Raw genomic sequence first — 23,270 nt, forward strand, 5'->3', positions numbered from 1 at the left:
AAGAACTCAATGACTGAGGCAAGATGATGTAATACAAAATGATAAGATTTGTATTTTAGCTCCAAAACCAGTTTCTGTATTTTATCAACAGACTATCATAAAATGACAATATTGGTTATACATCACTTGGAACATTAAATAATAGAAAAATAACAGCCATGTCTTGCTTATGTACAACCATTATAAAGTTCTGTAGGCTATGTACAGATGACCAGTTTTACATATTTAAAACTCGAACAGGTTGTCTGGTGTTGAAGTGGCTTTTTGTGCTTTTGCGCTACAAGAGATGCAACCTAAACTCCGACTGAGTTAGAAAACAGGTGTGGCTTCAAGACCAAAACCCAACACCAAATAAAAATGTTAATTAAACAGGGATTGAAAAGAACTGCGCACTAGTGTAAATCTACACTAATTACTCGACTGTGAATTAGATAAAGGATGCTGTATGGCTCATTAATGGCATATCTTCACTTTGAAAGGGAAAATGGTCCAAAGATAAACATACTTGGGGATCCCTAAACATCATTAAGAGAGGAGAAATCTCTGAAGAATAACTTCAGGAGAGCAATGACTGACATTACTGATCAATTATTAAGACAGAAGCCTCAATGTTTTACTGAATATTTTCTATGACCCTGAGGCACACACCTCTAGGGGTTTATTTCTCACAAAATTAGTTTCGATTTCAGCTTTTGCCAGCAAGTGCCCATTTCAAGCAAACAATGTAACCATGCACACTCACAATAAAACACACTGCTTTTGAGAGCTTTTCAAGTTTTTCTTCCTGTCTGGTCATGGGGTATTTACTCTTCCTCCAATGCCACCATGCAGACTAACAAAAAAAAAAGATCACAAGCATATAAAGTTATGGAACGATCTTTTGCACACTGCAACAGAAAGTCATTAGTGAGATGAAACTAACCAACAGGACATGCAAGCTGTGCATGGGCAATGCCTCACAACCACACCTTAGCGCATGTTGTGATTTTTTTTTTGCTTGTTTTGTTTTTGCTCTTTTCTTCCGAGAACTATTTTTCACTTTTAAGCTTTGTCTGCACAACCAAGGTCACTACAGTGAAAGCACACAAAAAACAGGGAAACATTTGATACAGGTTTCAGTCAAGGCAAAAAAAAAAAAAAGAACAAAAACACAAAATATGTGTAAACATAAACAGAGGGGGCACTGGAGGCTCCTTAAAGAAGGTGGCACTCCATAATCAATATACACATACTTCGAAAAATCCGACAGCAATTCAGTCAGTATTGCTTTCCTTGTGGTTTTGTTACTGCTTCGTGGCTATGACTGATCTCACATTGACCAGCCCCGGCACCCCGCTGTCTTAGCGTCACCCTCTTCCATTGATCCAGCCCAGGGATGCCCATCCAGCCCAGCCCTGCTGAGGCGAGCTGCTCCACAGAGACACAAGCCTACTCTATCAGAGCCCTGTCTCCGGCCCTCCCGGCCCTTCAAAGCCAGCGAAGGTGGTCCTGCCCTGGGTGCCCAGCCAATAACACTAAAGTTCTGCTAGTTTGTTTGTTCGATCTAGTTACGGGTGTCGTCATTTACGACAGTTCCTGTGTGGAGTGTTTTTTTTCTGATTCTCCACGCGACAGCGACTTCGGTCATCCAGCCACGGCAGCTCAAAGTTCCTGTGAAAATAAAGAAACCAGAGGAGTATGTGGGTGAGTACAAAACCAATACAAATAGGTTATATAAAAACAGTTTGGCTACAGAACATATTAGTGTGGGAAAGCCTACATTTTGGTGTAACAATTAAGAAGAATGCAAACAAAGTTCAAAGCTTATTCATGTATTTAAAGAAGGCGCTGCCACTTACTCAGGAGACAGGTTTGGTAATGGTCTTCCAAAAGCCATGACAGGCAGAAACGGTGTGATTACAATGGATTCCACTGCAGAGACACAGTACATTAAATTAGTGGTCAATAAACCTCTTTAATAAATCATACTATGCTGAACAGTTTATTTGGGACAGGGAGTCGATGTGACCACTGAGCCATACCGTCCTCCGTTTCTGGATAGAAAGACATCAGGTCTGGCTCAGTCTCCTGAATAGCCACCTTCTTCTCCATACGCTGCTGGAGTCGCTGGAGCATTCTCTGCTCTCTTATCCTCTGAATGTCCCATCTGTGGCACGAGTAAAACAAAGAGGTAAGACTAAAGGGCCCTTGTCAGCTTATGTAAACAGAATTGCAGAGATGAGTGGGAAGTAGTGTTAAAAAAAAAAAAATTCATGCTACAGGTAAAAATCAAACACTGTGTCCAAAATATTTCTATGAATATACCCACTCAAACTAAAACAGCATGAGGCATTCTAAAAAGTTTGTGTTTCATTAATGCAAATGAGAGTGCACTGAAATGAATATGTTGCAAAAAATAAAAAATAAATGACCAGCCCAAGACATGGCATATACCCCGAATTTGGTCCCTTAACATATCCATACTATCCTTATATTACCAGATTTACTACTGTATAGTGGTATGCAAGATATTAGAGAATGGTTTGGAACTGGGGTTCTCTAACTTGAGAACCACTGGTTTGGAAGATCCAAAACACGCAACAATGAAAATACCCACCTCTTTCTCCTTTTCTCATCCAGTTCCAGCTTTGAGTGTCTTTTCAAGAAGACATTATCATCCAAATTCTACAAAAGAAAAAGAACATCATAAGATATTAAAAGAAATCTTGCTTTTCCTCTATTTCCCCAGCTAGTCAGGGACAACAGTGGGTACATTAAGCCTCTTGCTTTTCAGAAAATGTGTTTCTCTCACCTCAGGGATGTCCGTTTTCTCATTCAGTGGCTCCATGCTGTTCTCCCTCCAGGATGGAACTGAGTAGAAAAACACAGAATGGTAACAGGCATATCAATTGTTAATTTAACCAACACCAAAAAATAATAATACCATTTAACTTGAAAGTGGGGGACTATTTTCCTAAAAAGTGCTCTTTGTTACAATGAACATTGTGACCACCTCTAGGCCACATAGTCAGGTAGCCATTTAGCAAAGAAACAATGGGAACACCAATTTCACTCACTGTCCACATCCTCCTCTTTTTTGGGCGAGGCCTCTCGCAGTGGGGAGAGAGGAGGCTGCTTCCAGCAACACAGGTACATCTCTGTTGTGGTCATGTACGGTAGCTCTTCCATGCACATGGTCTCCTGAGGCTCCTCTTTAAGTGGGTGCATGGCAGCAGCCTGGCCTGCAGACTGCCCATAGCCCATCTCGTCCGATGGGTCGCTCTTGTGCAGGTCTCTCTGACATGACAGTGGCCCGCCAGCCTCTGTCTTCTGGGAGCTGAACTTGGCAGCCTTCCCTCTAGGCTTTTGCGTTGGTGTTTTGGGGTCTGAGAGACCAAATTTCCTGTGTGGCCGAGATCAGAAGGGTAAAATGAACAAAACATAAACAAGAAAGAAAATAAGGGCAATTTCACCAAATAAGTGCACATAGAGTTAGTTGCTACATAGTCATGCCTTTTTTTTTTTTTTGGACTTTGCCGTCTCTGCCGTAGGCCAGGTTCTTCTGGGCCGTGCCTTGAGTGCCGTCTTCTCCTTCCCAGAAATCATCGGTTTCGGGTACCCATCGCTCCAGCGGCTGGAAGAGACGTTTGTCGCGTGGTGCATTGCTGATCAGCTGCAAACGCCGTTCCATGCGCTCAATCCGTGCAAGCAACTGTAATCCGCATTCCAAAGATAAGACGCACATCTTAAAGAACAGCTATGCATATAAGATACCATAAAACATCCATGAGGAACAACACAATGAGTAAAATCTATGGAATTATCAACTTAGCTGCTGTCTAATTAGCTTTATACAGGACATTTTAAGACACTGTAGACTCTCAAACAAGGGGTTATGGTAATATGTTGGTTATTATATTGTCAAAGAAATATAATAAAGGTACAGGTCTCAGCAGGAGTCAATGGCATGTGACACAGGTGGCATGGCCACTTCAAATTACTTCATACTGGTCAAACATCCCCACTCAAACTGAATGACATTCACAAGAAAGTGCCTCGCAACTACTAAAACTCTGCTGCTCATATTCCAAAGGTTGCGTACCGTGTCTCTGTCAGACTTGAGCTCATCAATTTCCTTGTCCTTGGTCTGAAGCTCTTGCTGCTGCTGCTCAATCAGGTCCAGCTGAAGTAGGAGGATTTGTCGAAGGCATGTGGCTTGCGCGTGCGGGTGACTGGGGGTCTTCCTGATGTTCTTGCGCTTCCCATCTGTACTGGTCTCCAGTGATGCCATGTTGGGGGTGCCAGTCCCATCAATGCCCCTGGCGTTGCCATCAGTCCCAGCGTCTCTGGAGTTGCTGTGTGAATTCATTGCTATGGGCTCAGTCTTGACATCCACAGCATTAGTCTGTCCAAGAGGAGTTTTAGTTTTTACAGGGGTTCCCTCGCCCCCCATGTGTTTAACCTGGGATGACAGGGTCTCTGCGCTTTCAGACGCGTCCCTGGATAGAACGGGTCCTTTTGCTTTGTTTCTCCCCGTCGCCAGTGGGGTCCGACCGGATTTAGGAAGGTGATTCACGTCCAGTTTCCTAGATTTACCGAAGAGCTGGCCACCACTTTTCAGTATGTCCCCGATAACGTTATGAACGTCGGAGCCAAAATCACACGAATCTCTCCTGATATCGACAGACTGACCAGCCCTTATGTGAGCTTTGTCAAGGTCGAGTTTCTCTGGGTCCAATTTAAAACGTGCATTAGTAAACAAAGCATGTCGCATAGTCATAGCGAATACAACGCCAAAATTGTCACTGCATTAATGGAATTATCCTGTATGCTGTCCATGGGTAGACTCTGTGTTTACCAAGAAATTGCACGTCTTCACCCTGCAACACAAGAACAACTACTAAGGTTTTTTTTCTGAAATACGTTGGTGGTTGGTTCATGACAATGTTGGTGGCGACAGTGTTAGCTAGCTTGCTCATTCACGAAACAAATATTTTGCTATCAAAATGGTTAATTATTCTTTTGTAAAATTCAATGATGGTGTGAACTACATGTTAGTCCGTACCATATCTTATATTCAAAGTCATCTGAGCAGCAATACGCCACAAATTATAGTTTGCTTATGCAATGGCGCAATCAACTACGTTAGCTAAGTAAGCTAACGCTAGCTATGTGCTCTCAGAAAATTGAAAACATTGTCACACAATCACCTTCTTGAAGGGATATACGTCGCTCACATAACATGGCCTATAAATATAAACCAGGCTTAGCAGCAACATACCTATGGGTGTCATATAGAACCAACTGTTTTGTGCTCGCTTTTATTTCAATACCCAGCATTTTGCAAACACACACGTCAGGTTGACGATTTACGAATAACTAGTACTGCTAGCTAACTCGCAGTTAGAAGCCGTTGGCTACAGGCTCTGCTACAACCTAACTAGCTAGCCATCATAGGTTTTGCCATTAATGGCGTCTGCTTTACTGTGTCCATTTTAAAATGCAGGAATCCAAGGGCGTGTGGCTATCCAGTGAAATTAAAGGTGGCTCAAAAATATGAATATTCTGATTAAACTCTAGTCATTACCACGACCCCAGACATGTTTCTTCTACCTCGTTATCCTTGTGGTACAGGGCCCTTTTCTGTCTGAGTCGTAGCTTGAAAATCCACTGCAAGGAACTTACTGTGCTAGCTACGTAGCTAGCAAGTCTCTAGCAACAAGGGTAGGTCAGCTAGCTGACTAGCTATGGTGAGAGGGAAAACAATAACAAGAGTTCCAAGCAAGCAAGCAAGCTGGCGTTAAAATACTAATAACGTTACCTTAACATTACATGCCTGTAAGCCCTCATGTATTCATTTCCAGTGTGTCGTTTTTCTCTTTTAAACAGGCCTGAACTTCACAGATATGTTAGTACTGATCAAATATGAAGTACGTTACTTTTAACGAAATCCCCCATTTTCCTGCTCAGTCTTTGGCTCTTCTTCTATCCACTTCATGTTTCCGCTCATTTAAAAACATGTTTAAAACGCCATTTAATGCGCATGCGCAACATTTACAGGGCGGGATCTGAACAAGTTGAATTTCAGATATGACGTAATTGCAAGACGCACCAACTTTTCTCAACATAAAAACGTTTTGTCTGTTAATTAGGATGGAAAGTGAACTATTTCAAAAATGATTAAGAATAACAAAGTCAGAAATTAAGCCAGATAATAAAAGAAGAGAGAAGATAATATTCTGCCCATTATATGTTCCCCAGAAACTAGGCCTAGGCCTTTTAGCTTGTTGAGGCATACAGGCACATGAACAGGGCCGGCTCTAGGCAGGGGCCAGAGTGGTCTACCCAAGACCCAAGCATTGGGTGACAAAGTCAAGAAACATTTTTTTTAGTTGTGCATCTGCACAGTGTACAGCCTCAAACCCAGCTTGGGTGTAGGCCTACATGAGTTGGAGTTGAGTGTAATGGTACATATGTATGTGTGTTAGGTAAACCCTCCTCCTGATGCCTTAAATTGCCCTATTACTGCCCCCTATCTGGACTCCTGGCCCGTACAACCTAGCGACCCACCACCAGCCTATGGCAACTCTACCCGGATTACTGGCCCGTCTGCCAACCCACCACATGCCCCTCGACAACTCCCTTCCCCTGGACAATTCCAACGCTGGACTATTGAACTTTCTGTCACTAAATCAGGAATAATAAATTACCATAACGGATACGTAATCATCCCACCTCTTGTAACTTTCAGCTCAAGTGCTTTTAACACCATGTCTTATTCTCTACACCCGACTATCATATGCATTTGTCATGTATACAGACCTTACTGTCATGTACTGACCCTAGGCAGATGGGTCAGGCCCTTGAGTCGTGGATCTGCTCGAGGTTTCTTCCTATATATATATCTCCAATTCTAGGGAGTTTTTCCTCGCCCCTGTTACCCATGGGCCTCTCTTGCTTTTCTTTTCTTCCTTTCTTCCCTTCTTTCTCTGATTGCCTACATTCTGTAAAGCGCCATGATACATGTGTTATGTTTTGGCGCTCTATAAGCACAATAAATTGAAATTAAAGGAAAACTCCTTAAAGGCCATTTTTCACATAGATCTCTGTTTCTCAAAGTCACTTAGTAGGCCTACTGTAGGTACGAGAAGAAAAAAAAAATTCAGTACCTATAGCTCGAGTTGCTGCAGCCAACAGCTAGAGCAGCCAGGCAGCTACAGTACGACACTCTGGGGGGCATGATTTTAAAGATGTCCCCAGAGTGTAGCAGTGTAGCTGTCTCGCTGCTCTAGCTGTTGGCAAGGATGGGTAAAAATACATCAAAATCTATTTTATAATAGAATATCAAATACCCTCATTTTAAGTGTATCAAAATAAACTACAAAATACATTAGCCACACCATGTATCAAAATAAAATACTGTATTTTTGTATTTTTTAAATATTAATGCATTTAAATGAAGCATGATATCACTTTGCAAACCTTCCATATCTGTCTATTTAATCTATTCCTTCATTAGTACACTGACTGTGTTGATGGACAGTGTTTGAGAGCAACAGCTTTTCTCTGCCTACGTTGCATCTCATAGCCTAAATACTGCATCAGAAATGCACTCAAAAAGTCACAACTGAACTTGTCAAGCGGTACAAAGTGGAGACAAGTGTCTGACATTGTTGATTCATGCCCAGATTGAGTAATGTTGCCGGGCAACCACATAACCGGTTCCATATGTTCCAATTGGATGACTAAAGTTCTCAAAAAACTGATCATTAAAGTTCCCAAGAAACTTGGTATGAGAGGGTGTGTGTGTGTGTGTGTGTGTGTGTGTGAGCAACCTACAAGTACTCATCTTTCACCGGATCATCTTCCCGAACCTCAATATTATGATCACAAGAAGTCTGGGCAAATTACTCATTCATTGTTATGCACATGGTTTTTGGTTTTACCAAAAATATTTGGCAGTATTTTTAAACTACAAAAATACACATTTTCTCTCTAAAAACTACTGGGTTGGAAACGACAGGGATGTGACAGGGATGTTGGGTTACAGTGACCCAGAAAATGGCCATGTCCTTTTAACCCAAGAATGGTTTACATTATTAACCTATCAAAGATCCTTGATTACTAGTAAGATAGAGCAACGTAATTCGATTCTATGGGACATTAGTGCAGCAAGGGTTTACTCTGGTCTGCATAAAGGGGGATTCCCCCTTGCAATAATCGAACGCGGAAATTGTCGAACGTTTGCGCCTCTCGCTCTTTGACCCATCGCATTTGACCCATCAATTATGTTGAATTATGTTATGCTATTTTTTTTAGATTTAAGCAATATAGCACGAGTGAGAGTGGGGTTGGTCATGGATATTCCCACGGGTGTTGTTCGGCCGTAGCCACGAGGCCGGAGGCCGGAGGCGGGAATATCCATGACCAATCCCACGATCACGAGTGCTATATTGCTTTTATACAACAATTCTACCACAAACTAAATAACCTGAAAACACCCCATTATTGTTTAAAAATGTTCATTTCGACATCGTTTTTACGCATCAAAAAATAGTTCCCTTTTCAATAGACAGCGTCTTGGTTGCTAGGTAACCAACATTCCAGACCCCTCGTTACCGGTCTTTGTGGTTTACATGTCTTCTTGAAAGAAATGTTGAAATCACATTCATATCTAGGTTTGCTGCATGCATGTTACAAGGACACTGGGCCATGCCATGTCATGTAAGGGACATGGTACTGCAAAAAAACGTAATATAGTCTACATTGCAGAACCACTCAACATGTGCATAGTGAATAAATGTTACACTACTGTGCACAGCCTGACGTGACGATGTTTGCACGTTAGCAGCGGTTAGCTAATTATGCTAACGTTAGTTATCAACAAGTCTCCTCCAAGTGACAATCATATTATACACAATGCTGGCAATGCTAAGAACAATTAGCATCCTCGTTTATCTTACTTACATTGAGTTGACTGTGTGGCTTAATCCACAGATGTGGTGAAGCGCTGTTTCGTTATGGTTTGCTAAGAAGTAACCCATTGCACAAATAGGCTGACACCAGACATAATTTCACTGCATTTCTTACTTCCAGTAACTATATGCATGTGACAATAAACTTCCTTGTATCCTTGTATCATTGTATTGCTTGAAATAGTGGAGAGCTGGCTGTTAAATCTTCGCATTGTGTCGCGGAGTGATTTATTATTAGCTGTGCTGAGTCTGAGTTGAAATCATAGACTGTAAAAAATATGAAATGTCCAGGGAACTCATGGAACGTCTCTCGGCCAATCAGAAACAAATAAATAGTTCCATAATGCGGGTTATAAGCATAGCATAAGCCATTTAAAGAAGCAAACAAGTTTAAAGAATATAATACTGACAATTTTGAACAAATTACTCACTTAGTACTTTATCATCATTACTCACATAGTACATCTATCACTAGGCTACAACTTATTTTTTCGTTTTTTTTTTTTTTCAGGAGCCAAAACATTACACATTTACTCTCTACTAATATAATGAGATGTAATGAAGAACATCTTGAATCTTAAATTAAATTTATTTAAAATGCATAAAAAGTTAAAAACCAGGAAAAAGCAGTCATCATACAATGGCAAGGCACCTAGCCCCTCACTGGTCCCCGAGCGTTGCTGTTGATGCAGGCAGCTCACTGTGCTGGGATTAGTGTGTGCTTCACCTCACTGTGTGCTGAGTGTGTTTCACTAATTCACGGATTGGGATAAATGCAGAGACCAAATTTCTCGGGATCAAAAGAGTGTATATACTTATATATACTATACATGGGCGGGGGAAATTAACATCAAAAACAAGACTTAAAATAACAGCAGGTAGTGCCATCAGGACAGGCGACTTTGCCATGGACGGTTGATGGAGCCCACTACACAATCATAACAACAAACAGACACATGAAAAGAGGTGGTAAAATAAACACAGTTACAGACACATATACATGCACACATATCATAATGCTATATGTGATTCTACTTGTGCATTTTTTGTATGTGTGCAGGGTTGGTCCTACGCTATCCTGAGCTCGGGGAGCAACATCACGCACAAGCATTTTTAATTTTTAAAAAATGTTCTGGGCCCCCTTCTAAACTGGGCCCGGTGCAATTGCTCACGTTGAACCGGCCCTGTATGTGTGTGTATGTCTACCTAGTGAGTGAACTCTTTTGCGGGCTGGGAACTTCTTCCATGGAAGTGGCACACATTTGGAATATTCGACAATGCACTCATAACGCCTGCAAACAGAGGGAGACTAAGATTAATAAGTTGCAAAACACACAGAACACAAAAAGACCATCACTGAAGCATTACTACTGAGGCGCAAGTCAGGTACATCAAATAAGGGCTATGAAATGAAGAAAATGAGGCCAAACACTACTTCACAACCTAAAGTGTATCACCCCCAATTCCCCAAATGTATAATTGCCCCCATTCGCATCCATATGACAAGTCTGTTAATGACAATGGTTACACTGCAGTTCCTTAAATGAGGGTGGGAGATAACTTACATAGTTACTACATTCATTTGTTTTACTGGTCCTCTTTTTTATTTAAATATCAACACTCCATGCATATTAAATGTATATATGTTATCTACCTAGGCATATGTCTCAACAGTTTTGTTGTTGATTTTTTTTTAATCTTGAGACTTTTTGATAGTGCAGACTAGCATGCTTAAAGGGGTGGTTCAGGATTTTTGACATAGGACCTCATTTCCAAGTTAGCAAGTGTGATATTTATCAGTTTCATCTAGTCCTTCTAGTTGCAGAGTTCGCAGCTAGCGCAAGTCATCAGTATGTGTTAGCCTGCCACTAAAAACAGTCTTACCCACTCCACAGTACACCCGAGGCAAATAAATCCAGACTATCAATGTAAATGTCTGATGTAAATGAGGTCCTATGTCCAAAATCCTGAACCACCCCTTTAAGGGTGATATGGAATGATCAAGCAGTGTGCACTGTGTGTGGATTGACTTTATATGATAAAATAACTCCTCTTAATGGTTTACATGCTTGCAGTTGTCTTCTTTAAACCATAAGATTTCAAGGACTTACTTTGCTTTGCTTACTTAATTTACTTTTCCCCCTTTTTGTTGATGTTTATAAAACCAGCTAATTTCGCACATAAACTGAAATGTATAAAACTTTAATAAAATGCAAAAAACAGATGTAAAACATAACAACACCATTGTTAAATCCAACGGAGGTGAAGCACCATTGTACCATGTTTACTTTAACCAGGATAACTGCCTTCTGAATATGCCTTGGTGATTCATAATAATTTTCTAATCATCAACCAGATTGGATCTACTGCAAAAAATCATTTCACTCTTGTGACTTAATGTCGTGTAATCAATGTCAAGCAATCAGCACAACTGGCCATACCTGATTAAGCTAATTACCCATAAAAGGCTTTCATCTGCATCCTCCAATCGTAATTTAGCCAAATCCACAGGGCAAAGTTGTATTTTAGTTTCCTTAATTGAACATTGAAAAAAGGTAACCCATATGGGAAAGTTCCAATGTTATACACATAAGTCTTATCAGTGTTTGCACCTGAATATTAGTCATGCAATTAAATTCCCTAATGTCAGACCAAGTAAGTGTTTTTCTCCATGATTTTTCCAGTTACAAAACTAATACTGTGGTATAAATAGGGCCATTTCATCCCATGGTTAAACAGCTCATACAAGACTTCATTGAGATCTTTTTCACCCAGGGTAAGGACAGAATTCATCATATATTTCTGGATACTGGATATTTTTTTAACTGATGTATATGTTTGGAGTGTAGAATGTTCCTGTGATTTTCTGCAGACATCAAAAGATGAAAACTGCCGTTTTTGTGGCCGTTGTTCTTTGCCTGAGCAACTCTCTGCAGCCAGAAGCAAAAGCATTGGCAGAGGAGAACCGGTAATATTCAGATTTTTTTCTCCAGTGTTACTGTATTATCATTTGTGGTTATTATAGGGGCGGGTTGCTTAAATTCCATTGTTGAAATTGATTGAATTGTGTAAAGCATTACAATGCAAGAGCACTGCAACTAATACTTTTTTCACATTCAATAATTATTTTTCATAGATCCTTATAATGAATGGTGCTGGCATGATTTTTGTTGGGTTAATTACGTATGGACCCTTTCAACAATAAAAACAAAAACAATGCTTGAACGTTCTATTTGGGCCCCAATCTACTTCCTCTGCATTAAGATAACATATGGAATGTTAAAACGGAAGCCTTGTGGGGCCAACTATGATGCTGATAATGGAACTCTCTTGAAAGGGTCCATACTTGTTTTTGGTATTATTGGTTGTAAGTAAAATGGCAAACTATGCATACAGCAACATGTTTTTCATGTTTTCATTGTTTTAATGTTTTCACATTCTAAGCCAGCTTCAGGACAGGGCACATGTAGAACGCCGCTATGCTGAATCTACCATTGCAAGTGACATTAGCAAGATCATGGACTCCATGGTGCAGAAAAACTTTGTGAACTTCCTTCTCAACCAAAGGGAGAAAAAGAGCGAGTGAGTGATGGAAGAAAAATATTTGGTCATTTTGTTGATTAAGGCTTAATACAAAACATAACATAGAAAAAGACAATTTACTAATAACACTGTCATTAATCTTGTGTTATTATTAAATGGTGTTCAATAGAAATCAAGGTCTGTGAACAGCTCAAAGTATTGTTTTTGATTTGTCATAGACTTGGATTAAATCCATGATTTGTCTGGATATATATAGCAATGAAAATAATGTTTTGTAAAACTTAATGTCTCACAGCCACCCTCTAAATCAAGAGGATGAAGAGGCTCATGTCAACGACCTCCTGAAAAAAGAGCTCAGTTCATGGGTCCACAGCAAGGGAATCAGATCCAGGTAGTTTTTTTTTTCTTTTTAATTTTTTTTTTTATCTGGGCTGGTACTTATTGTCATGTTTTTGTAGCTTAAGTCATTCCTGTGAAGATATTAAGATATTGTGTCATAACATTATATTATCTCTGCACCTTTCCTTTGTCCACAGTGCTCAGTAATTTGATGGAGACAACATACAGAATTCATAGCCTACATACAGAGGAATGGAAAACATCATGGATCCCTGTTTGAAAAGAACCAAATCACACAGCTATCAATAAATGACCATATTGACCTTTCATTCTGGTGACAGTCAATCATTTTACTCCTAATTTGTTTAATAAATGATATGTTTTGATAAATTCAACATGGGTCATGGTCATTCTGTATTGACTGTTAAATACTATCTGCAATTCAAATCCAATACACATCCAATACACAATTGTCACATCCAGTGCACACTTAAGAACAATGTGTGCCCTTTACTAGCCTCAGCAGTGCTATGCAAATGAGAAAGCCATACAGTTCCAACCAATCAACACATTGCTTAAGGGTCATGAGAGAGAGAGGGGTGTAATTTAATCACTTTAAATATTGTCAACCTTTAGCCATAGCATATGGCTAGTGCACCTTTTTGAGAGGAAAACAAAAAATTGCAATTCTATTTCTACTCCGATACCTTAGATGGCGATAAAGAATCTATCCAATCGTATGCTGCTGTGCCGAATGTTATTACAGCAGAAGAAGAAAACAATGAACAACTTCCTGGTTTGCAAAAGTCGCTTCGTTCACATTTTCTGGGTAAAATAACAATGAGACTTTTTACAAAATCGTTGCTATATTGTGAGTGATAGAAGATCACAGGTACTGTCCAGATATACCAAAACACGCTACAATTGCATTTACACCTTTAATTCCAAGGCGATTGAATAACTGACCAAGCTAGCAAACTAGCACACTTCTGTGAGGATTCGAGGATTGCTACTTATCAAAACACCAAGCCTTGTATGGAAGAGCAACAACCAACAACGGACTGAGCAGGACCATTGTGTGAAACGTCTTTCGGCTGGAGAGTTTGAAAGCACCACCTGTTCAAAATGAGAAGAGGTGTTGGAGCGGGGGCTATTGCCAAAAAGAAACTTGCAGAGGTAACGATGATAATACGATGTCATCAAATTGACCAATTCAGTGTTTGTGTGTGTGTGTGTGTGTGTGTGTGTGTGTGTGTGTGTGTCATGAACATGATTTTAAATCCAAATTCAGTTAAGTCCAAATTAATTATCAACTAGATAAACATGGTAAGCTATAGCCTATGTCAGCAAAGCATCTCTGAAACTATAAGCGATGTCTCATGTTATCAGAAAACACTATATCAATATAATTGTTCATTTATTTATTCAGGCTAAATACAAAGAAAGAGGTACAGTTCTCGCTGAAGATCAGATTGCACAGGTAAGCCCAAATGAAGCAGTCGCGTGTTTTGGTTCTTTAACTCTGACAGGTGTTACTACTTGTTTCAAAAAGTTGTTGGGCATAAAGTGTATACAACTCCATAATTAAACTATTGGATAACTTCCAGATGTCTAAACAATTGGAGACATTCAAAACCCACCTAGAAGAGTTTGCTAGCAAACACAAACAGGAGATCCGAAAGAGCTCGCAGTTCCGTGTACAGTTTCAGGAAATGTGCGCCACCATCGGGGTCGACCCACTGGCTTGTATGTTTCTCAGATCTATTTTCCAACATAAAACCCCTTAAGATGTTTACAGCTGTGCCAGCTAAGTCACTTTAATGCAATGCTATAATGTATTCCACAGCGGGTAAAGGCTTTTGGTCTGAGATGCTCGGGGTTGGAGACTTCTATTATGAGCTTGGTGTGCAGATCATTGAGGTGTGTCTGGCTTTGAAGCATAGAAATGGAGGTAAAATATCATTATGCTGTAGCTTTCTTTTAAACCATGATTTTAAACTATATCCTCAATATTCTGGAACTTAATCCATAGAAGTGAAGTTCCTCTCGATGAAAAACTGATATTTTTCAGGACTTATCACTTTGGATGAGCTCCACCACCGTGTGTTGAAAGGACGGGGGAAATATGCTCAGGATGTAAGCCAGTGAGTATTGTAAGAGAAAGCACTGTGTGCCCTTGTATTATACAGAGCATGTATGTGTGGAACATGTGAAACATATGCTGTATATCATAGAAATCAATGTCAGATAAATACACACTCTGAAAGATGTTATATGACTAAACATGATAAAAAAAATATCTCCTCCGTCCTGCTTCAGAGATGATTTGGTGCGTGCCATTAAGAAACTGAAAGCAATGGGGAATGGATTTGGGATGATCCCTGTTGGAGGCTCTTATCTGGTGCAGTCAGTGCCGGCAGAGCTCAACATGGACCATACCGTGGTGCTGCAGCTAGCAGAGGTAATCAGATCTATAGTCTCTCTTTAAATCCTTACATTCACATTTCCCATTGACCACTGCAAATACAGCAAACAACATATAAAGTGGTCTTTTAACATGGTGGTGGTTTTGTCACTAAGGCTGACCAGTGTGTGTGAATTCGGGTTTCTTGCAGAAAAAGGGCTATGTGACCATCAGCGAGATAAAGGACAGTTTGAACTGGGAACGAGAGCGGGCAAGTCATGTTGTGGTGAGTTTAGCTCTGTATTTGAAGGCATGTACTCTATAAGTTCTCAAGTTGTGAAGTTTAACATTAGGTCCCATAGACTTACGCAAGTTGCGCTCTTCACAGTACAGCTGACTAAATTGAAAACATATTCTCTCAGTATTTTAAATATTTCAGAATGCAAGTATATTGATATTTTAATTTAATTTAATTGTATACACACTTACCATGGTGAGAGTGAATTGTTGACACCTTGTCCACCATTAATTAGTACCCTACATGCTCTTATACATTTTGCAGGACCATCTGTTAAAGGAGGGATTGGCATGGCTGGATTCCCAAGCAGAGGGGGAACCTCAGTACTGGTTACCAGCTCTATTTTCTGAAATTGCCTCCCGTGATGTCACACCAGAGGAGGCCAATCAGATGACGCCTTAAGAGAACCACACAAAGACCTGGAAAACTGAGTTTTTAATCTGTCTAACATTTTGTGGTGAACAAAACTGGATGGGTGTAAAAGAAAGCAAATCAAGTCATTCTATAGGTCTGGCATTGAATTTGTTTTCTATTAACTACATAGCACTCAGACATAGGTTTCAATGAAGGCAGAGAAGATGCTCTACTTGGGGAGAATAATGCTAGTATTCTTGCAAGGAGTGTCCCGCTGGAACATTAAAAAGTGCCCACCGTTTTAAAAAAATGTGTGAACATTATTGCAAGGTATTGTACGTTCACATATCTCTGTATAATAATGATGTTGAAATTGTTTCCTTGTAAATATGAAAAAACATACATTTAAATAAATAAACAAACTTAAGCTTAATTTTTGTTTTAATCATCAATATAATCTTTGCAACAGGGTCGTGAATGTGTTTCTTAAACTTTTCCCAGATATAGTCAGACAGCCAAATTTCCTTATAAACATAATATAGTAGTAGCCCGTTATAACAAAGACACTAATATTATGTCTTTGTGTTGTGGAGCTAAAGTGCTCTCAAATGTAATTACAGTTCTTTAACATCATTATACAGTTACAGTATATTTACCACATGTCATAAAATCAAATCATGAATTTACATGAATTAACTAATAACTTTAAGACAACTACAACAGAATTTTTGCTAAATTACTCTCTGCCTGACAAATTACTTTACTTATCAGGAGAGCACCATCTAATGTCAGAAACAAAGGTACACACTGGAGCACTCTACAAGTCATGATTGTAGACGTGATCCTCAAACTCCTGCTGCTCCATCTCGTCACAGATGAGTGTGCAGATGGGACACACTTTGTGGCTCTCCTCGTGCTCCATCAGCTCCTCCTTACTGATGCCAGGGAAGGCTAGCAGGCAGTGCTGGCACTTGAGCACCTGTGGGCAAAGGAAGAAAAAAGGGGGCAATGCCATCAGTTTCATCAGGCAGAACGCTTTAAGCTGCCAAAGCAAACAGAAGATCAGGCAGAACGCTTTAAGCTGCCAAAGCAAACAGAAGATCAGGCAGTCTGAGCGTGCTCACCGTGTCCTCACTGGCACCGTCTGTTTCAGAGAGAAGAAATACAATTTTACCACAAATACTTGACCAACATTCATAGACTATTCAGCTAACACTATTGACCAATATAACTACAAAATAACTGGATAACTATCTTTACATATAAATAACTAGATATGCATATGAATGTCTAACAACGCCATATTTTAAATGACCAACTACCAAGAGATCATGTTTAGTGGCAGTCACAGACAGGAGCACTAACCTGTAAAGGCATAAGGATTCCCATAGAGGAGCGAGTCCTGTTGAGCCTCAGTGCTGGGATCAGTGAAAGAGGGGAAGCTAGGGAAGTCTGGGGCAGCCGGAGTGCCTGGCTTTACTCGGGCCAGCTCTCCTTTCAACAGATCCACTTCAATTTGGAGTTCCTGAGAAACAGAAATGGGCAAACATATCACACTGGCTGTCTGGGGGATCAAAACAGATGAAACTAGATTAGAAACTAGAGTGTGATCAGCAGCCAAGACCTTAGACATTCTGACTAAGGGACCCTTTCTTCTGTGGTGTAAAAATGTAAATAACTTGTAGGACACTTGTCAGTTGTGAGTTTTTGTTTTCCCTTAATTCTCATGATTAATTTCTGTATTTACTTTGTATTTTGTATTTTACTGAGGGAATATTTCTCCAAATGAATGTGTACCCCAGTGCTTAGTGTGCTATTAATATTATTACACTATTATTACACTATTTCACTCTTAAGTCACCTGATTTTTCTTAAGAAGTTCTTCCTGCTCCTCTTTTGCCAGGTCCATGATGGCTGCCTGGTCATCAATATTCCTCAGTGCCTCCTTGAGCTTAATCTATAAGTAAGAGGAACAGTCTGTATTATAGCAACGTTTACACCAGTGCCAGTGTTATTACATAAGAAGGAAAAGAAAACTCACCTGAACAAGAATGGCTTCCCACATTAAAGCTGACAGCATTCCATCACCTGTTTACATTACCACTCTGAAACAAAACTATCACTCCGCCACCACTCCAGGAGTGGACTTGCACAACAGGAAATTATATTAAATGGTGACTCACCTCCAGACTGCTGTCCTTGCTTTGGGATCCCTTCACAGATTCGGCAGAGGCCTGCTGCTCCAGCTGACCCCTGAGCTCCCTGAGCTCCTGCTCGGTTGCCTCGGCACGTCTGCGGGACTCTTTGGAACTCTGAAGCTCCTGCCGCAGTTGGATCCTGGTCTCCTTGAGCTGCTTGAGCAAAGTCTCCATTTGGGCCTGCGAGAGAAAGACAAAACCAAGAGCTGAACAGGAGACGAACCTGCTCTGTTGGGTTCACATATTTACCTTTGGTAAGAACTCATAAACCAGTTAGATTTTCTCTAGTATATTGATTTTTATGAATACATTACATTGTATTCCTTATATAGTTTATAATTAATGCATTGAATTAATTTCAAATGATTCACTTAAAAGTTCAGCTCTATGTCAAGTCTACCTTCGCATCGCTTTCGTCCTCTGTCTGGGGTGTTAGGGCGGACAGGCTGGCGTTCAGACTCTCATTCTCTTTCCTCAGTCCTTCCAAGTCTCTCCTCAGTGCTTCCACCTGCTGTGTCTGAGCAACCAACTTCTCATTTTCCTTCTGACTGCTCTGGAGGTCCACCTGGAGAAAGGACACCACTAGATGACTCACACCATCTCAGGCCACTGTGCACAGTGTAAGTTGTCAGGATGTCAGTAATCTAGAACGTAGCACATAGACATACACATTGTTTATGAGTTTTTTGTCTGTGTTTACTATTGCAAACCTGAAGGAGTTGAACATTATCCTGTAGTCTGCTTAGGTCCTGCTCCATTTCTTTAACCTTTGAGTTTAACCTTCAAGATAGTGAAAATATAAACATATGTGATTTAACAAATAATAAAAAAATAAAAGTGTACTGTTAAACAAATGTTGTGCATAAAACAGTTATGAAAACGACTTGCACTTTATCTGACTACAACTGAGTGTTGCAGGAGGATTTCCTAATAAAAGAAATAATGATTATAGTGATTCTTAAGAGTATATAAATTGTAAATAAATTGTATAGATCCACCACATGTGAGCACATTGTTTAACGCTCTGTAAAGCGCCATGAGACATGTGTAATGTTTTGGCGCTGGTTAAAGTAAAATTAAATTGAAAATGAAATAAGAGTTGAAAATGGCAGAGATGTTGGACGAATGTCTCACTGTGTGATCTGTGTTTGTTGTTCTTCTGCAGTTGCCATAAGCTCCTTTCGTTGCTGTTTCAGCCGATTCAATTTCTGCACTGCTTTTCCATATTTATCATCAACAGAGGATTCTACAAGGCTCTGAAATACAAGGGAAGTATGATCTTTGTGGAGGAAGCTACACAGTATTAAATGTGAATGATACAGTGCATAATATTATATGTGAAAAGTACCTCTTGTGACTTCTTGAAGTCAGACACAGCATCTAATTCCTGGCACGACTGTTCCATCGGCACATTTGTGCTTTCGCCACCTGGCAGCTTCGTATCTGTGCTCTTTGAGTTTTTCATCTCTTCGATGGTGAGCTGATGGAGACACAACATGTATTTGACATAAATTACATGAATTATACTTTTTCATCAAGTATGAAAACACTGGCAACATACAAGAAACCAGTTTTGAGTAAAAGCTCACATTCGCTCCTATAGTATTCATAAAGATAGTACCGGTTAGTACACTAACATTGAGGCTGTGGATCTCTTTCAGTTTTTCATCAAGCTCATTCCTCAGGGTCTGTTTGTCCTCCTTGATTTGCTTCAGCTCCCGGCGGAGCTCTTCCCTCTCTTTCTCCATCTGCTCTGTCTGCTCCTGCAATCAGTCACAAACTCCTCACTAGTATTGTGACAAGGGGCCAAAATGCACCACACAACACTATGCACACATTTAGACTCTGGTCAGGGAAGCATTCAAAAAAATCTCCCAGCATTAGGTCTGGGTAAGTACAGTCCCCTTCCCAAATAACAAATCCAAAGTCAAGTTCTCAATGTTTGTTGTTGACACTTTGTTTTGTTGACATCATAGTAGTTGGAATCCATATTGACTCCTGAATGATATTTGAAAGCAATTTTATGAATCTTAATCGATCTATATTATACTTAATGCAATCTGGTTTGTTTTTAAATACAACGACATGACCTCTGGGATCATATAGCTGGTACAATATACTAAATAGGTACATGGACCTTTTTTGTCAAGCATATCAAATAAAACAGAGCAGTTGCAATGGTGGATTGTCCAACAGAGCTCTGATTGTAAATAAGATAAGCCATGACCATGCCATGCATTCCATTCTAATTCAGTGTCAAGAATAGTTGTGTCGGTATTGATGTAATGTTTGTATCATAATCAACATTGGTTGATACAATGTTGATGCATACCTGTGTTGTGATGACCAAAATATCATTCTCTAGGCTGGTGTACAGGGCGTGATCCTGGGGGTTCTCAAAGCAGAAGGGAGTGCTGGCTCCTCTCACTTGACCGTTGCTGTCCACATAGCAGAACTGGTAGTCCCCATCATCCTTAGGAAGGTAGTAGTCTAAATGGGAAATAAAATCAGTTAACAAGAGGGAAAGTAAAGTCACATTGGGGACACACTCAGAAATCTTCAGTATGTGATTAATATAATTTCCCAACAATTTCTCTTTTGGACTAGATAGACTTCTGATGGCCCCCAGTTTCCTTTGTATTAGTTTATATTTAGATATGACTTACACAGCCATTCACACACACCACTCACAAAAATATAATTTCAGTAATAAGCAGCATTGTTGTAATTTAAATTTACCCGTAAACACTACTTGTCGTCTCACAGGGTCTGGTCCTAATCGATCCAAGCATGGTTCCACCCACAAAAAGGTGTGATAGTTTTGAGTGGTGTTCCAACCCACCTACACACAACATGCAGTCACTCACAGTTTCCCTGTTACACAGTCCTACAGTAGGTTATTGAGAATGACTTATACAATTGTGTAGAATATTTATTTCACCGTACAAGCGGGTACAATTAAGACATCGTGTCATGTCATTTTTTTTATAATTTTACTAGTATTTTCTCACCATGTGATTATTGCATCAGTTTTATTTTGCATATAGGCTACACTATAGATGTGAATAATTTATTTAGCCAGCGTTTTTACAAAGGTAAAAAAAAGCATAAATCCTGAAACAGTTTGTCTTTCAGGAATGCCATGAACAGTAACCTGACAACACCAAGTCCCCCTGAGGACAGGTCATTTTCTTCAGATCATAGTAAAAGAAAGTTGCAAACACCCTTGTGTAGGCTAATGTGCCCTATAAAGCAATAGCCTACAAGTTCCCAACTTAAGTATAAAGTGTTCTATGCCCTTTTTCTATTTCTAAACATTTTGATAGACCATGATGGCATTTGGTAGCCTATGTTAGCCGTAATACAAGACTGAAGGGAAAACTTCTTGGTTAGACATCACATCACAACATTGCTCAACTTGTTAGCAGGACTCACTTTGAAAATCCCAATCCAATCCCTGGGATTTGGTTGCAGACCGGCCGCCAAAGTGTAACAACAGGTGACACTGGTGTTGGGTGGATAAGATCGCGGAACATCGATAAAGACAACCTGAGAGTAGGTTGTTGTTGATGATTCCATTTCTACAGGAAACGTCTCAGCTTCTGGGCTTTCGTTCATGCTTGTGGACTAAACATGAAACGTCAAGTAGGACTATAATAAAACGTGACTAGTAAACAAAAAGAAAGAAAGAAAGGAGGAAAGAAAGAAAGAAAGAAAGAAAGAAACTAAAATGTAATTTCACCTTTTAGGACAGCAAAACCGAAACCAAAAGAAAAGAACATTAAATACGCCAACATTTTGACATTTTGGCTATTTCACGTGGACTAACTTTTTAGATTATTAGAAGCCAAGCTTACTAGGTCTATTACCATTATGTTACACGCACATATTAGGTAACACAAACATCTAGGTTTCACTTTCATGTAGGCCTACTTGAAAAAAAGAAAACACCTTTTTCATTACAGATATCCATCGTTTCCATTAACTTACAGGCCCTAAACTAGAACTTTATTTCCCAAAGTAAAACCAGCCCATGTTTAGGTAATAGGTATAGGCCTAGTTTGTTTTTCACGATACACGCCCGAACTAGAAATAACATTGTCGATTACAATACTCACAGTCAGACAGATCAGCCAACACAGGGAGAAAAGCCTGCTCGTTTAGAAACTCTATAGTCATGGACTGTGACATCAGAGCCCGTGGTGACATGCAGCCAGATCTGCAGGGCGTACCTTTGCTCTTTGGGAAATGTAGTGCCAGATTGTAGTTTGCGTGCGCGCAGTGGGCGCTTTGACTACAATACCCATCAAAAGTCGCGCTTCATCACAGATAACTTTGTGATATCTAATCCACTGTATGTAACCAGAAAACACCTGTCAAGTAATTTGTCGTTGCCAAACGCAGCGATTGTGATGCCATAGTTTCTTCCTCAAAGCATGGACCGGTTCAGATGTACTTGATTGAAATCACCGGCCACAATAAGCGCAGCTTCAGGGTGCGTGTGTTGTTGTCTATTTAACACTTCTTGCAAAAGGAGAAGTTAGTGATATTGCCACCTGTTGTTGTTTGGCTGGAATCAGCTGTTTGTGTGAGTTACAGAGCCAGGGCTGTGCGCGAACACTGGATCTTCTTCAGCAGACACACAGAATGGACAGCTAACACAATGTAGGCTATGTATTTCAGACACTACATAAAATAGAATTCCAATTTTATTGGAATGACTGTAAATCTCCAGTGCAAATGCAAACACAGAGTATATCATACTGATTATTGTAGACCTACAAACCGTATACGATACACAACACTATACGTTTACGATACTTTGATATCATGGACAAGGTAGTGGAGGTTGGAGAGCAACAATTAGAGGTTAGATGCTGTGGCTTTGTGGGTTTCTCACACATCAGAAAAGGTCACAAAAGTCCTAAAAACATATCTCCGAAGACACGGATAGGGGAAGTTTTGGGATGTATGTGGCTGGAGACGTGACAAGAGCTGGGGGAACCAAGAAGCCACTTGGTGGAATCACCTGACCATCTAAACCCAACTGCTGTGAGACATCCCTGACTGCTGCCCCACTATCCTGAGATGCTGAAACATCTGTGAAGAATAGCTCCCACCTGAGAACTGCTGGCACCGGTGGAGGTATATAGAAATGCCCAGCAGATGTTTTCATCAGC

At 40.1% G+C, this 23,270-nt stretch overlaps 4 protein-coding genes across 4 annotated transcripts; 2 read left to right on the plus strand and 2 right to left on the minus strand.

Moving 5' to 3' along the window:
- Positions 1-24: 24 nt before the first annotated feature.
- On the minus strand, positions 25-4,759 carry msl1b (MSL complex subunit 1b). The gene is made up of 8 exons (XM_048233833.1): positions 4,082-4,759; positions 3,503-3,691; positions 3,057-3,384; positions 2,792-2,850; positions 2,597-2,664; positions 2,022-2,146; positions 1,839-1,911; positions 25-1,650 (listed from the first exon to the last, which is right to left on the minus strand). Exons 1-8 carry the CDS (start codon positions 4,757-4,759, stop codon positions 1,560-1,562), a joined length of 1,611 nt encoding a protein of 536 aa, XP_048089790.1. The 3' UTR covers positions 25-1,559.
- A 54-nt stretch (positions 4,760-4,813) lies between these two features.
- Positions 4,814-13,184, plus strand: LOC125287805 (gastric inhibitory polypeptide). Its single transcript, XM_048233834.1, has 6 exons — positions 4,814-4,884; positions 11,639-11,730; positions 11,827-11,922; positions 12,399-12,536; positions 12,793-12,888; positions 13,034-13,184. The coding sequence occupies exons 3-6, from the start codon at positions 11,837-11,839 to the stop codon at positions 13,041-13,043; spliced, it is 330 nt and encodes a 109-aa protein (XP_048089791.1). The 5' UTR covers positions 4,814-4,884; positions 11,639-11,730; positions 11,827-11,836; the 3' UTR covers positions 13,044-13,184.
- Positions 13,185-13,586: 402 nt separating this feature from the next.
- On the plus strand, positions 13,587-16,325 carry snf8 (SNF8 subunit of ESCRT-II). The gene is made up of 8 exons (XM_048232410.1): positions 13,587-14,012; positions 14,266-14,316; positions 14,444-14,582; positions 14,683-14,787; positions 14,908-14,980; positions 15,156-15,297; positions 15,452-15,526; positions 15,803-16,325. Exons 1-8 carry the CDS (start codon positions 13,962-13,964, stop codon positions 15,938-15,940), a joined length of 774 nt encoding a protein of 257 aa, XP_048088367.1. The 5' UTR covers positions 13,587-13,961; the 3' UTR covers positions 15,941-16,325.
- Positions 16,316-22,313, minus strand: calcoco2 (calcium binding and coiled-coil domain 2). Its single transcript, XM_048232408.1, has 14 exons — positions 22,209-22,313; positions 21,526-21,757; positions 20,830-20,932; positions 20,423-20,580; positions 19,728-19,853; positions 19,439-19,570; positions 19,225-19,346; positions 18,801-18,870; positions 18,491-18,655; positions 18,076-18,270; positions 17,754-17,849; positions 17,258-17,417; positions 17,017-17,036; positions 16,316-16,871 (listed from the first exon to the last, which is right to left on the minus strand). The coding sequence occupies exons 2-14, from the start codon at positions 21,706-21,708 to the stop codon at positions 16,710-16,712; spliced, it is 1,692 nt and encodes a 563-aa protein (XP_048088365.1). The 5' UTR covers positions 21,709-21,757; positions 22,209-22,313; the 3' UTR covers positions 16,316-16,709.
- Positions 22,314-23,270: the final 957 nt, after the last annotated feature.

The sequence above is a fragment of the Alosa alosa genome, chromosome 22 (genome assembly GCF_017589495.1).
Source record: "Alosa alosa isolate M-15738 ecotype Scorff River chromosome 22, AALO_Geno_1.1, whole genome shotgun sequence".
NCBI lineage: Eukaryota > Metazoa > Chordata > Actinopteri > Clupeiformes > Clupeidae > Alosa > Alosa alosa.